The sequence below is a fragment of the Scyliorhinus torazame genome, chromosome 30, assembly GCF_047496885.1.
Source record: "Scyliorhinus torazame isolate Kashiwa2021f chromosome 30, sScyTor2.1, whole genome shotgun sequence".
In the NCBI taxonomy this organism is placed as follows: domain Eukaryota; kingdom Metazoa; phylum Chordata; class Chondrichthyes; order Carcharhiniformes; family Scyliorhinidae; genus Scyliorhinus; species Scyliorhinus torazame.
This window is the reverse complement of record NC_092736.1, coordinates 24,750,942-24,764,684: the sequence shown is the minus strand read 5'-3', so window position 1 is coordinate 24,764,684 and position 13,743 is coordinate 24,750,942. Positions and strand designations below refer to the sequence as shown.

The window sequence follows — 13,743 nt, the reverse complement described above, 5'->3', positions numbered from 1 at the left end:
GGGCAAAGTGGCAGATGGAATACAATGTGGAAAAGTGTGAGGTTATGCACTTTAGAAGGCGGAATAGAGGCATAGACTATTTTCTAAATAGGGAAATGCTTAGAAAATCAGAAGCTCAATGGGACTTAGGAGTCCTTGTTCAAGATTGTCTTAAGGTTAACGTGCAGGTTCAGTCGGCAGTTAGGAAGGCAAATACAATAGAACATAGAACATAACAGCGCAGTACAGGCCCTTCGGCCCACGATGTTGCACCGAAACAAAAGCCATCTAACCTACACTATGCCATTATCATCCATATGTTTATCCAATCAACTTTTAAATGCCCTCAATGTTGGCGAGTTCACTACTGTAGCAGGTAGGGCATTCCACGGCCTCACTACTCTTTGCGTAAAGAACCTACCTCTGACCTCTGTCCTATATCTATTACCCCTCAGTTTAAAGTTATGTCCCCTCATGCCAGCCATATCCATCCGCGGGAGAAGGCTCTCACTGTCCACCCTATCCAACCCCCTGATCATTTTGTATGCCTCTATTAAGTCTCCTCTTAACCTTCTTCTCTCCAACAAAAACAACCTCAAGTCCGTCAGCCTTTCCTCATAAGATTTTCCCTCCATACCAGGCAACATCCTGGTAAATCTCCTCTGCACCCGCTCCAAAGCCTCCACGTCCTTCCTATAATGCGGTGACCAGAACTGTACGCAATACTCCAAATGCGGCCGTACCAGAGTTCTGTACAGCTGCAACATGACCTCCCGACTCCGGAACTCAATCCCTCTACCAATAAAGGCCAACACTCCATAGGCCTTCTTCACAACCCTATCAACCTGGGTGGCAACTTTCAGGGATCTATGTACATGGACACCTAGATCCCTCTGCTCATCCACACTTTCAAGAACTTTACCATTAGCCAAATATTCCGCATTCCTGTTATTCCTTCCAAAGTGAATCACCTCACACTTCTCTACATTAAACTCCATTTGCCACCTCTCAGCCCAGCTCTGCAGCTTATCTATATCCCTCTGTAACCTGCTACATCCTTCCACACTATCGACAACACCACCGACTTTAGTATCGTCTGCAAATTTACTCACCCACCCTTCTGCGCCTTCCTCTAGGTCATTGATAAAAATGACAAACAGCAACGGCCCCAGAACAGATCCTTGTGGTACTCCACTTGTGACTGTACTCCATTCTGAACATATCCCATCAACCACCACCCTCTGTCTTCTTTCAGCTAGCCAATTTCTGATCCACATCTCTAAATCACCCTCAATCCCCAGCCTCCGTATTTTTTGCAATAGCCTACCGTGGGGAACCTTATCAAACGCTTTGCTGAAATCCATATACACCACATCAACTGCTCTACCCTCGTCTACCTGTTCAGTCACCTTCTCAAAGAACTCAATAAGGTTTGTGAGGCATGACCTACCCTTCACAAAGCCATGCTGACTATCCCTGATCATATTATTCCTATCTAGATGATTATAAATCTTGTCCCTTATAATCCCCTCCAAGACTTTACCCACTACAGACGTGAGGCTCACCGGTCTATAGTTGCCGGGGTTGTCTCTGCTCCCCTTTTTGAACAAAGGGACCACATTTGCTGTCCTCCAGTCCTCTGGCACTATTCCTGTAGCCAATGATGACATAAAAATCAAAGCCAAAGGTCCAGCAATCTCTTCCCTGGCCTCCCATAGAATCCTAGGATAAATCCCATCAGGTCCCGGGGACTTATCTATTTTCAGCCTGTCCAGAATTGCCAACACCTCTTCCCTACGTACCTCAATGCCATCTATTCTATTAGCCTGGGGCTCAGCATTCTCCTCCACAACATTATCTTTTTCCTGAGTGAATACTGACGAAAAATATTCATTTAGTATCTCGCCTATCTCTTCAGACTCCACACACAATTTCCCATCCCTGTCCTTGACTGGTCCTACTCTTTCTCTAGTCATTCGCTTATTCCTGACATACCTATAGAAAGCTTTTGGGTTTTCCTTGATCCTTCCTGCCAAATACTTCTCATGTCCCCTCCTTGCTCGTCTTAGCTCTCTCTTTAGATCCTTCCTCGCTACCTTGTAACTATCCATCGCCCCAACCGAAACTTCACACTTCATCTTCACATAGGCCTCCTTCTTCCTCTTAACAAGAGATTCCACTTCCTTGGTAAACCACGGTTCCCTCGCTCGACGCCTTCCTCCCTGTCTGACCGGTACATACTTATCAAGAACACGCAGTAGCTGATCCTTGAACAAGCCCCACTTATCCAGTGTGCCCAACACTTGCAGCCTACTTCTCCACCTTATCCCCCCCAAGTCACGTCTAATGGCATCATAATTGCCCTTCCCCCAGCTATAACTCTTGCCCTGCGGTGTATACTTATCCCTTTCCATCATTAACGTAAACGTCACCGAATTGTGGTCACTGTCCCCAAAGTGCTCTCCTACCTCCAAATCCAACACCTGGCCTGGTTCATTACCCAAAACCAAATCCAACGTGGCCTCGCCTCTTGTTGGCCTGTCAACATATTGTTTCAGGAAACCCTCCTGCACACACTGTACAAAAAACGACCCATCTATTGTACTCGAACTATATCTTTTCCAGTCAATATTTGGAAAGTTAAAGTCTCCCATAATAACTACCCTGTTACTTTCGCTCATATCCAGAATCATCTTCGCCATCCTTTCCTCTACATCCCTAGAACTATTAGGAGGCCTATAAAAAACTCCCAACAGGGTGACCTCTCCTTTCCTGTTTCTAACTTCAGCCAATACTACCTCGGAAGAGTCCCCATCTAGCATCCTCTCCGCCACCGTAATACTGCTCTTGACTAGCAGCGCCACACCTCCCCCTCTTTTGCCTCCTTCTCTGAGCTTACTAAAACACCTAAACCCCAGAACCTGCAACATCCATTCCTGTCCCTGCTCTATCCATGTCTCCGAAATGGCCCATGGCTTACCCCTGGTAAGTCGTCCCCCCCACAAGTATCCAAAGCGGTATACTTGTTTCTCAGGGGAACGACCGCAGGGGATCCCTGCACTGACTGTTTTTTCCCAGTCCCTCTTACAGTTACCCACCTATCTCCAATCTTTGGTGTAACTAATTCCCTGAAGCTGCTATCTATGACCCCTTCTGCCTCCCGAATGATCCGAAGTTCTTCCAACTCCAGCTCCAGTTCCCTAACTCGGTCTTGGAGGAGCTGGAGATGGCAGCACTTCCTGCAGGTAAAATCAGCAGGGACACTAACTGCATCCCTCACCTCAAACAATGTTAGCATTCATGTCAAGAGGGATAGAATACAAGAGCAGGGATGTACTTCTGAGGCTGTTAAGGCTCTGGTCAGACCCCATTTGGAGTATTGAAAGCAGGTTTGGGCTCCGTATCTAAGGAAGGATGTGCTGGTCTTGGAAAGGGTCCAGAGGAGGTTCACAAGAATGACCCCTGGAATGAAGAGCTTGTCGTATGAGGAACAGTTGAGGACTCTGGATCTGTACTCATTGGAGTTTAGAATGGTGAGGGGGGATCTTATTGAAATTTACAGGATATTGCGAGGCCTGGATCGAGTGGATGTGGAGAGGATGTTTCCACTTGTAGGAAAAACTAGAACCAGAGGAACAATCTTAGACTAAAGGGACAATCATTTAAAACAGCGATGAGGAGAAATTTCTTCAGCCAGAAGGTGGAACTTTGCCGCAGAAGGCTGTGGAAGCCAAATCACTGAGTATCTTTAAGACAGAGATAGATAGGTTCTTGATTAATAAGATGATTCGGGGTTACGGGGAGAAGGCAGGCGAATGGGGATGCGAAAAATATCAGCCATGATTGAATTGCGGAGCAGACTCGATGAGCCGAGTGGCCTAATTCTGCTCCAATGTCTTATGGCCTTATGCATGATCCGTCTTGGCAGGATCAGTCTGGAGAGGATGTTTCCTCTTGTGGGAATTTCCCATGCTAAGGGCTGCTGTTTAAGAATAAGAGGTCGCCATGAGAATTTTTCTCTGACAGTCAATAGTCTTTGGAATTCTCTTCCTCAAAAGGCAGTGGAAGCAGAGTCTTTAGATATTTTTAAGGCAGAGGTAGATAGATTCTTGATAAGCAAGTGGGTGAAAGGTTGTCTGAGTAGGGAGGAAAGTGAAGTTGAGATTATAATCAGATAAGCCACAATCATTTTTTTAAGTTTAAAGTACCCAATTAAGGGGCAATTTTGGGAGAGTTGACAATCCACCTATCCTGCACATCTTTAGGTTGTAAGGGTGAGGTCCACACAGACACAACATGGTCAGTCACCCGGGGCCGGGATCGAACCCAAATACTCGGCACCGTGAGGTAGCAGTGCTAACCACTGCACCACCGTGTCACCCGATAAGCCACAATCTGATGGCAGAACAGACTAGAAGGGCCCATTGGTTTAATCCTGCTCTTAATTCATGTTTGCTTGTCCTCACAATTTATATTTTCACATAGCTTTGTACCGCCAGCTCATGTGCAAATGTTACTTGGTCTCCGTCTAAGTCATTAATATAGATTGCAAATATTGGAGGACCTAGGATCAATTCCTCAGGCACCTCACTAGTTACAGTCTGCCAACTTATTTACGCCAATCTCTGGTTCTTGTCTATTTTTTTTTTTTATAAATATTTTATTGAAAATTTTTGGTCAACCAACACAGTACATTGTGCATCCTTTACACAACCTTATACCAACACAGATAACAATGACCTATTTTATATAAACAAAAAACAAAAAATAAATAAATATTAAATAACAAAAATGAAAACTAGCCCTAATTGGCAACTGCCTTGTCACAAGCTACACCCCCCCCCCCCCAAACCCTGGGCTGCTGCTGCTGCCTTCTTTTTTCCCCCATCTATCTATCCGCAAGATATTCGACGAACGGTTGTCACCGCCTGGTGAACCCTTGAGCCGACCCCCTTAGGACGAACTTAATCCGCTCTAGCTTTATGAACCCCGCCATGTCATTTATCCAGGTCTCCACCCCCGGGGGCTTGGCTTCTTTCCACATTAACAATATCCTGCGCCGGGCTACTAGGGACGCAAAGGCCAAAACATCGGCCTCTCTCGCCTCCTGCACTCCCGGCTCTTGTGCAACCTCAAATATAGCCAACCCCCAGCTTGGTTCGACCCGGACTCCTACTACTTTTGAAAGCGCCTTTGTCACCCCCATCCAAAACCCCTGTAGTGCCGGGCATGACCAAAACATATGGGTATGGTTCGCTGGGCTTCTCGAGCACCTCGCACACCTATCCTCCACCCCAAAAAATTTACTGAGCCGTGTTCCAGTCATATGTGCCCTGTGTAATACCTTAAACTGAATCAGGCTTAGCCTGGCACACGAGGACGACGAGTTTACCCTGCTGAGGGCATCTGCCCACAGACCCTCCTCGATCTCCTCCCCTAGCTCTTCTTCCCATTTCCCTTTTAGTTCATCCACCATAGTCTCCCCTTCGTCCCTCATTTCCCTATATATATCTGACACCTTACCATCCCCCACCCATTTCTTTGAGATCACTCTGTCCTGCACCTCTTGTGTCGGGAGCTGCGGAAATTCCCTCACCTGTTGCCTCGCAAAAGCCCTCAATTGCATATACCTGAATGCATTCCCTTGGGGCAACCCATATTTCTCGGTCAGCGCTCCCAGACTTGCGAACTTCCCATCCACAAATAGATCTTTCAGTTGCGTTATTCCTGCTCTTTGCCACATTCCATATCCCCCATCCATTCCCCCCGGGGCAAACCTATGGTTGTTTCTTATCGGGGACCCCCCCAATGCTCCAGTCTTGCCCCTATGTCGTCTCCACTGTCCCCAAATCTTCAGTGTAGCTACCACCACCGGGCTTGTGGTGTAGTTCCTCGGTGAGAACGGCAATGGGGCTGTCACCATAGCCTGCAGGCTAGTCCCCCTACAGGACGCCCTCTCTAATCTCTTCCACGCCGCTCCCTCCTCCTCTCCCATCCTGGTTCTTGTCTATTAACCAATCTTCCATCCATGCTAATATATTGCCCCCAGTGCTACAATCTCTTGGCCTTTTGTATGGCCCCTGGTCAACTATCTTTTGGAAGCTAAAGTATACTACATCTACTTGTCCTCCTTTATCAACCCTACTCATTCGACCATAAAAATAGTAAGAACCTAATTGCTTCTGAAACAAATACATTTCACTCACCTGATTTTGAACCACAAGTTGGTGCTATCTGACCATTCGGGCATGTGCATATGTTTGGTCGTGAACAAAATCCATCACCACATGAGTTCCTGCAAATTGCTGAAATGAGAAGATATATTTTCATATAAACGTGCTTTTATTAAAATTACAAAATAGAAATAAAAAGTAGAAACTAAAAGCTCGACCATCTTTTCTTCTCCATTAATATTCCCACTTTTATCAAGTTGCTTGAAAGCTGGCATTACTTTACAGCTAACTGCCACCCCACTTCCCATTTCGCTCACTTACGGACAATGCATTGGTTTCCACCAGGTAGAGTTTTCCATCCCGGACAGCAGTATGAATGGAATCGTGATCCACAAACATTTGGCCTAAAAAAAAGAATCAGTTAAACACATTTATTCTGAGATAAAAATACTTTTATATGTAAGCAAGCTAAATGCTTTATGTTTGTAACAATACTTCTAGGCAGGACCTAAACACAACAAATTCTGTCATTACAATTGTTTGGGGCTAACTCGGGGTAATGCCACTTCTGTATTTAATCCAGGTTTTAAAAAACATTCGTAGCAGACTAGTGCCTTGGAAAATATCTGACAGGATTTTCTTTTACATTCTTACGTCATCATAAGAGCGCACTTGCTATCTGGTTCTATGTCCTTACCAAGTCACAGGAGGAGATTATAGTTCTAATAGCATGAAGAAAAGAGTTTTGTAGAGGTTGATGTGTTTAACTGCCATGTACTGATAGTGAAAATACAAAAATAAAGCACCCTAACAGGGCATGACTGTTTCAGGAAAATAACATACCTAGTCTTCAAAACATGAAAGAAAATACAAGGTCCAACTCAATTGCAATATCAGTTTTTGACCAGACTGCTAAATAATATGGTCAGCAGTGTTGTTGCGATAAAAACCTCTTGTAGGATAACAAATCCGTATAATCAAAAGAAACAATTTCCCCCAAAAGCTGAATGCGGACTGACAAACTACTACTGAAACGAATTTCAGAGCAAGAACATTAAGTCTTAAAATTTGCCTTTCCATTAAGATTAATTAATAGTGGGGCAAACATCAGTTAGATTTTAGTAGTAAATTATTGGGAGGTTCTACATAGTCCCAGATGACATAGGCTGCTTTGAGGGGGAGAGCTGACTGGTGGTGATTTAACCTGAGGATCACACCTTAGGTGAGGGGGCAAGGGTTGAGAAGGAAGGCCTTCATGAATAACCTCAGCCAGTACAAGAATTGAACACGCTTTGTTGGCCTTGCTGCGTCACAAATCAGCTGAGTTAAACCAGTCCCCATAAAAAATGAAGCGATGGTCACTCAGCACAATGCAATGTCACAGTTTTACTAAATTGATAAACTGTGAAAGATTCCCAGACTCAAAATATTTGGGTTTACTTTGAACTGGATAGGAATCAATATTCCTAGATATTTTTTAATAAAACCAGAAGCTATATAACATGGATGATCTGTGAAATTGTAGCTTATTGCTACTAATAGTGCCATAAGACATAGCAGCAGAATTAGGCCATTTGGCCCATTCAGACTGCTCCACCATTCAATCATGGTTGATAGGTTTCTCATCCTCATTCTCCTACCTTCTCCCCATAACGCCAGATCCCCTTATTAATCAAGAACCTATCTATCTCTGTCTTAAAGACACTAAGTAACTTGGCCTCCACAGCCTTCTGTGGCAAAGAGTTCCACAGATTCACCCCCTCTAGCTGAAGAAATTCCTCCATCTATAAGGATCGACTCTTCAGACTGAGGATTTGCCCTCCGGTTCTAGTTTCTCCTACTAGTAGAAACATCCTCTCCACATTCACTCTATCTAGGCCTCAGTATTCTTTAGGTTTCAATGAGATTCCCCCTCAGCCTTCTAAACTCCATTGAGTACAGACCCAGAGTCCTGAACCCCTCCTCATATCGAGTCCTTCATTCTGGGGTCATTCTTGTGAACCTCCTCTAATCACTCTCCAAGGCCAGCACATCCTTCCTTATATATGGGGCTCCAAAACAGCGCACAATATTCCAAATTGGAATAGAGGGCAGCACGATAGCACAGTGGTTAGCACAGTTGCTTCACAGCTCCAGGTTTGATTCCCGGCTTGGGTCTTGTGCGGAATTTGCACGTTCTCCCCGTGTATGCGTGAGTTTCCTCCGGGTGCTCCGGTTTCCTCCCACAGTCCACAAATGGCCAGGTTAGGTAGATTGGTCATGCTAAATTGCCCTTAGTGTCCAAAAAGGTTGGGTGGTGCTCTTTCCGGAGGATGCTCTTTCCGGAGGCTGGTGCGAACTCGAAGGGCCAAGTGGCCTTCTTCTGCACTGTAAATTCTATGAAATGGGGTCTGACCAGAGCCTTACACAGCATCACCATACACCCCTGCACTTTTATTCTATTAGTATTGCATACAGTGAAATGTCAAATATATCTTAAAGAGTTAACCATTCTATAAAAATAAATTGTTACTCAAATGCATTGAACATTTAAGGGTACATTTTCAAAACATGCACCATTTGTGTATCTGCCATGGTTCAGCTAGCAGCACTCTCATGGTCAAGTTCCCACTCCCAAGGTTGAGCACAAAAGTGAACATTGAAGTTCCAGTGCAGCACTGAGGGAACACTGCATTATCAGAGGTACCGTCATTCAAATAAGATTTTAAACGGAGACCTTGGGTGGATACAAAAGATCCCATGGTATTTCAAAGAGCAGGGGAGTTATCCCCGGAGCCCTGGCCAATATCTATCCCTCAATCAACATCACAAAAACAGATTATCTGATCAACATCACAGTGCTGTTTCTGGCAGATTATGGTGCACAACGGCTGCCTCGTTTCCTACAATAGTGACCTCACTTCAAAAGTACATCATTGACTGTAGAGCACTTTGAGACATCCAGAGGTCTTGAAAAAAACCACTATAAATGCAAGTTTCTTTTCCTTTTTTATTAGTGGCGAGCTGTGCCCATAGACTGTGCATATGGAGAAATCACATCCACGGCGCTCATCAGAAATTCCATTTATCGACTGTTTGGATTTGTTGGTAGCACTCTTTGCTTTTTTAAAGTGGTATTCAAGACATACTCCAGCTGCAAGGGGGCTGGAGGCAGTAGTGCTTGTTCAGATCTCGCCCCATCTACTGAATCATGTGCATGCATTTGAACAGAGGGTAATTCTGGTGTCCTCACCAACGTTACTCATCATTCTTTTCACTTGCTGATTGTTAAAAGTTAAAGTGAAAACTGGCTACTACATCTGCATATGTAACAATACTTCCAAATTGGTTGTGGAGTGTATTGAATTATCCCGAAGACCTAATAAAGCTCTGCAAACGTGCAATTTTTTCTTTATAAAAGGGAGTATACAAAATTGCAGAACACACGAGATGACCATTCAGTCATAGTGCACTACCAACAAAAAAACTCTTATTAATTCTACTACCCCCCCCCCCCCCCCCCAATCATAGCCTCATAGCCCTAGATTTCTAAAAAACAAACTAACACTGAATGGAGAACTCCAGATGTTTCATTCCAACTTTCATCAGACGCAATCGGAGTTCCAAATTTACATAAAAAGGTTTAGTAGCTGATACTTTATAGTGCGGGTTTTGTGCATTGTAATGTAAAGAGTGGCTTCATTTGAAGCTTTAAAACAATCTTGCAGTCAAAAAGCAACTTAATAATAAACTTTATTATTGTCACAAGTAGGCTTATGTTAACATTGCAATGAATTTACTGTGAAAAGCCGCTAGTCGCCACATCCGGCGCCTGTTCGGGTACACAGAGGGTCAATTCAGAATGTCCAAATTAGACTGGGATACTGGAAGAAATACCAAGAACGACCCCACCCCCCAATGGAAAGTTACGAAAGGAATTTGATCATACTCAATCTTATGAGTTACATAAAAACAACTTTTCATTCGAGTCCATCCGGGATCAAAACCATTACAAGGAAACTATTACAAACAGCTGTTGAACATATGATCCAACAAGGGGGGTGGGGGTGAATCCCCGATTTTGAAATGATACAATTTAGTAAGCCGTAACTCAAGGGATCTGCAAACATGCCGCTGTATCACGTTGCTGAGCTGAATTCCACCCCGCGCTTGTTTCAACTTCATTGCCCGGCCCCAGGTGTTGAATTAAAGCAAAGCGAGTTGGGCAAAAGCGCCAGGCTGCTTGCCCCCTTCACGTTTGCCAACGGCATGTGCAGCGCCGGAGGGCGAATAAAAGAAATTTGGGACACGTCCAGTAATCGATAGGTGAACTGTAATGCGACCAGAGCGATGACCCAGGGTAAAACAAACCCCGTCTGACCAGGACACGCACGTCTTGGGCGTTATTCGTGAACATCTGTACAATGTTTACAACAGGAGCAATATTTCTCTCCCCCCCCCCCCCCAAAAAAAAATCGTTCGCCGGTCAGTAAAAATTGCACCAGGGGCTGCGAGGACAGCGCACAACAGACCCGTCCCAAGCCTTTCGGGCGGGGGGGGGGGGGGATATCGAGCTTCACAAGTCAGTGAACCCAGGATTCAGGAAAAAAATAAGAGTGGCAAATAAGTTCCAGATGGAAAGCCAGGACGTTTTCGCAGCGTCGGCCGAGGGGGTTAATAGTTTTTTTTGTGTGTGAGGCAGCATCAAGAGGTACAGACCGGGGGTGGGCTCTCTCTGCACCTCCGACACTTCACATCCACCAACCAGTCTCTGCGCCGCTTTAAGGGAGGAGGAAAACACACATAGAGAAGCCTTATGGACATCGCGCAAAATGTATGCACCGATGTGGAAACGCCAAGTCTTCAACCAAAAGCCACTTTTTTAAGACAACGAAAAAAAAAACCTGGGCCCAATAATAAAAAAAAACGCTTCCAGAGCCAGCAAAGCATTACGCGCTGAATTTCCCCCCCCACCCCACATCAAAAAACACGAACTCGCCGAGCCCTGTTCTCTTTATAACGAAAAAAGTTTTTTTTTTAAACATCGTGCTTTTAATTGAAAGGAGTCTCCCTTGACGGCCGTCCTTCGCTCGGTTGAGAAATAAAAATATCCATCCCGCCGTTAGCTAAAGTTCCAACAATTGATTTATTGCCACCCTTTCTCTGCGAGGGATGGTGTGTGGAAAACAGGAGGATATCTTTGCAGATTAATTCCACATAGTGTGGAAAACAGGAGGATATCTTTGCAGATTAATTCCACATAGTGTGGAAAACAGGAGGATATCTTTGCAGATTAATTCCACATAGTGTGGAAAACAGGAGGATATCTTTGCAGATTAATTCATATAGTGTGGAAAACAGGAGGATATCTTTGCAGATTAATTCACACACATACAATCAGTAACGGTAACGTTTACCCTTTCAGTACATCCTGGCTTGATCCGCCTCGTCTCCTTAACCTATTTGCGGTCTTCTGGTTGTTGCCGCTGTTGTTGTTGCTGTTGTATTTATCAGCGTTGGGATTCCGCTCCGCCGCCCCTGTCTGCACCGCGACAGATAAGAAAGTTGTAAATCCCACGGAAAGTTTCAGGAGCCACCGTATCCACATCGCTGTGCCGCCGTAAGCCCGGGGGCCGGCTGTCCCTCCCGACGTCTGGGTGCTCCGAATGGGCAGGCGAGAGAGCGAGAAGGAGCTCAGGAGGAGGGGGTTGCAAGGATAAAACGCGCGACAGTAATTTGCACCCCCCCCCCCCAAACTACACTTTTGGAGAGGCAAAAAAAAATATGGGGGTCCGAGCTGAAGGGGGACTCTTGAGAAAAATCTCTTCCAACAGGAAAAAAAACTTGAGGGGAGAAAAAAGGTGAGGTGAAAAAAAACTCAACTTCAGACTTTCCCTTCAGATCCAGACGAGGGGGGGAAAAACCATGAGTGGAAAATATTTTTTATATAAAAAGTTATGTATATTTTATATTATATTATAATCTCTCTCCCCCGGCGGGCTTGCTGCAGCCGCTCGTCCGCAATGTTAAGTTTGAGCTGCGCTGAGACCGGGCTGTTCAACAGCTCGCGCGCCGCGCTCCCTCCCACCAACCGTCAGCCCACGCGCACGCCGCGCTCCCTCCCACCAACCGTCAGCCCACGCGCACGCCGCGCTCCCTCCCACCAGCCGTCAGCCCACGCGCACGCCGCGCTCCCTCCCACCAGCCGTCAGCCCACGCGCGCGCCGCGCTCCCTCCCACCAGCCGTCAGCCCACGCGCACGCCGCGCTCCCTCCCACCAGCCGTCAGCCCACGCGCACGCCGCGCTCCCTCCCACCAGCCGTCAGCCCACGCGCACGCCGCGCTCCCTCCCACCAGCCGTCAGCCCACGCGCACGCCGCGCTCCCTCCCACCAACCAACCAACCGTCCGCTTGCTCTCGCGAGAGTGCCAACGGCAGGCGTGCGCCCAGAGGAGGCGATAGGTCGTCGAAGCGGCCAGCCTGGAAAAGGTGAAGTAAAAGACACACTAAACCAGCGCCCAAAAAGGGAAATCGATCTCAGCGTCTCCGACAGCCCTCGGTGGAGGTGGAAAGGGGTTGTTTGTTTTTGGGGGGGTAGAAACAAAACACCCCGTCCAATGCTGGAACTCTGAAAGGAATTCGGCCGCTGCTCCCCTCCTCCTCCAAAGATTGTGCTTGAGAATATAATATAATAAATAGAGCAAAACATAATCGTGAGGATCTGTCAATTAATTGCCCCTTGTGGAGGGGTTGCAGGACTAGGAGCTAAGTAGTGTCTGCAGAGAGCGGCGACGCTGATTGGCTGTTGTGGGGAGTGATTTGCCTCAGGTGCAGTCTCTGCGACTAGAAGAAGAAGCTCTCAGTGAGGATAGACTGCGGGCGACAAGTTGAAAGCTGCTGTCGGGGAGTGTGAAAATCAGGTGAGCTGTTTGTTCCTCTCTGTAATTGTGAAGTGGATAAATGGAAGGGATGGCAGAGAGGGCAGTGCAATGTTGCTGCAGGATGTTCGAGGTGAGGGACTCCGTCAGTGGCCCTGCTGAGTTCACCTGTGGGAAGTGCACCCATCTACAGCTCCTCAAAGACCGTGTTAGGGAACTGCAGCTGGATGAACTGAGGATCATTCGGGAGGCAGAGTCGGTTATAAATGGAAGCTACAGGGATGTAGTTACTCCTAAGAATGAAGGTAGCTGGGTGATGTTTAAAAGGAGGGGGAAGAAGTAGTCAGTGCAGGGATCTCCTGCGGTTGTTCCCCTCAATAACAGGAATACCGTTTTGGAGACTGTTGGGGGTGGGGGGGACCTACCAGAGGTAAGCCACGGTGACCAGGTCTCTGGCACTGAGACTGTCCCTGTGACTCAGATGGGAAGTGGGGGGGGGGAGCAGGAGAGCATTAGTTATTGGAGACTCTATAGTTAGAGGTACAGATAGGCGGTTCTGTGGCAACGATAGAGGCTCACGGTTGGTGTGTTGCCTCCCGGGTGCCATGGTCCGTGACGTCTCTGATCGTGTTTTCAGGATCCTTTAAGGGGCAGGGGGAGCAGCCACAAGTTGTGGTACACATCGGTATCAATGACATAGGTAGGAAAACGGACGGGGATGTAGAACAGGAATT

The 13,743-nt window shown here is 46.5% G+C and overlaps 1 protein-coding gene across 1 annotated transcript in view; it reads right to left on the bottom strand.

The window, feature by feature from the left end:
• LOC140404453 (fibrillin-1-like) overlaps window positions 1-12,146 on the bottom strand; it is a 716,712-nt gene extending 704,566 nt beyond the window's left edge. Inside the window, exons 1-3 of the mRNA XM_072493009.1 lie at window positions 11,549-12,146; window positions 6,474-6,556; window positions 6,186-6,284 (exon numbers count right to left, since the gene is read on the bottom strand). Coding sequence (XP_072349110.1) covers window positions 6,186-6,284; window positions 6,474-6,556; window positions 11,549-11,739 — 373 coding nt within the window. The 5' untranslated portion in view covers window positions 11,740-12,146. The remainder of the gene's footprint in view (window positions 1-6,185; window positions 6,285-6,473; window positions 6,557-11,548) is intronic.
• Between the last annotated feature and the right edge of the window lie 1,597 nt (window positions 12,147-13,743).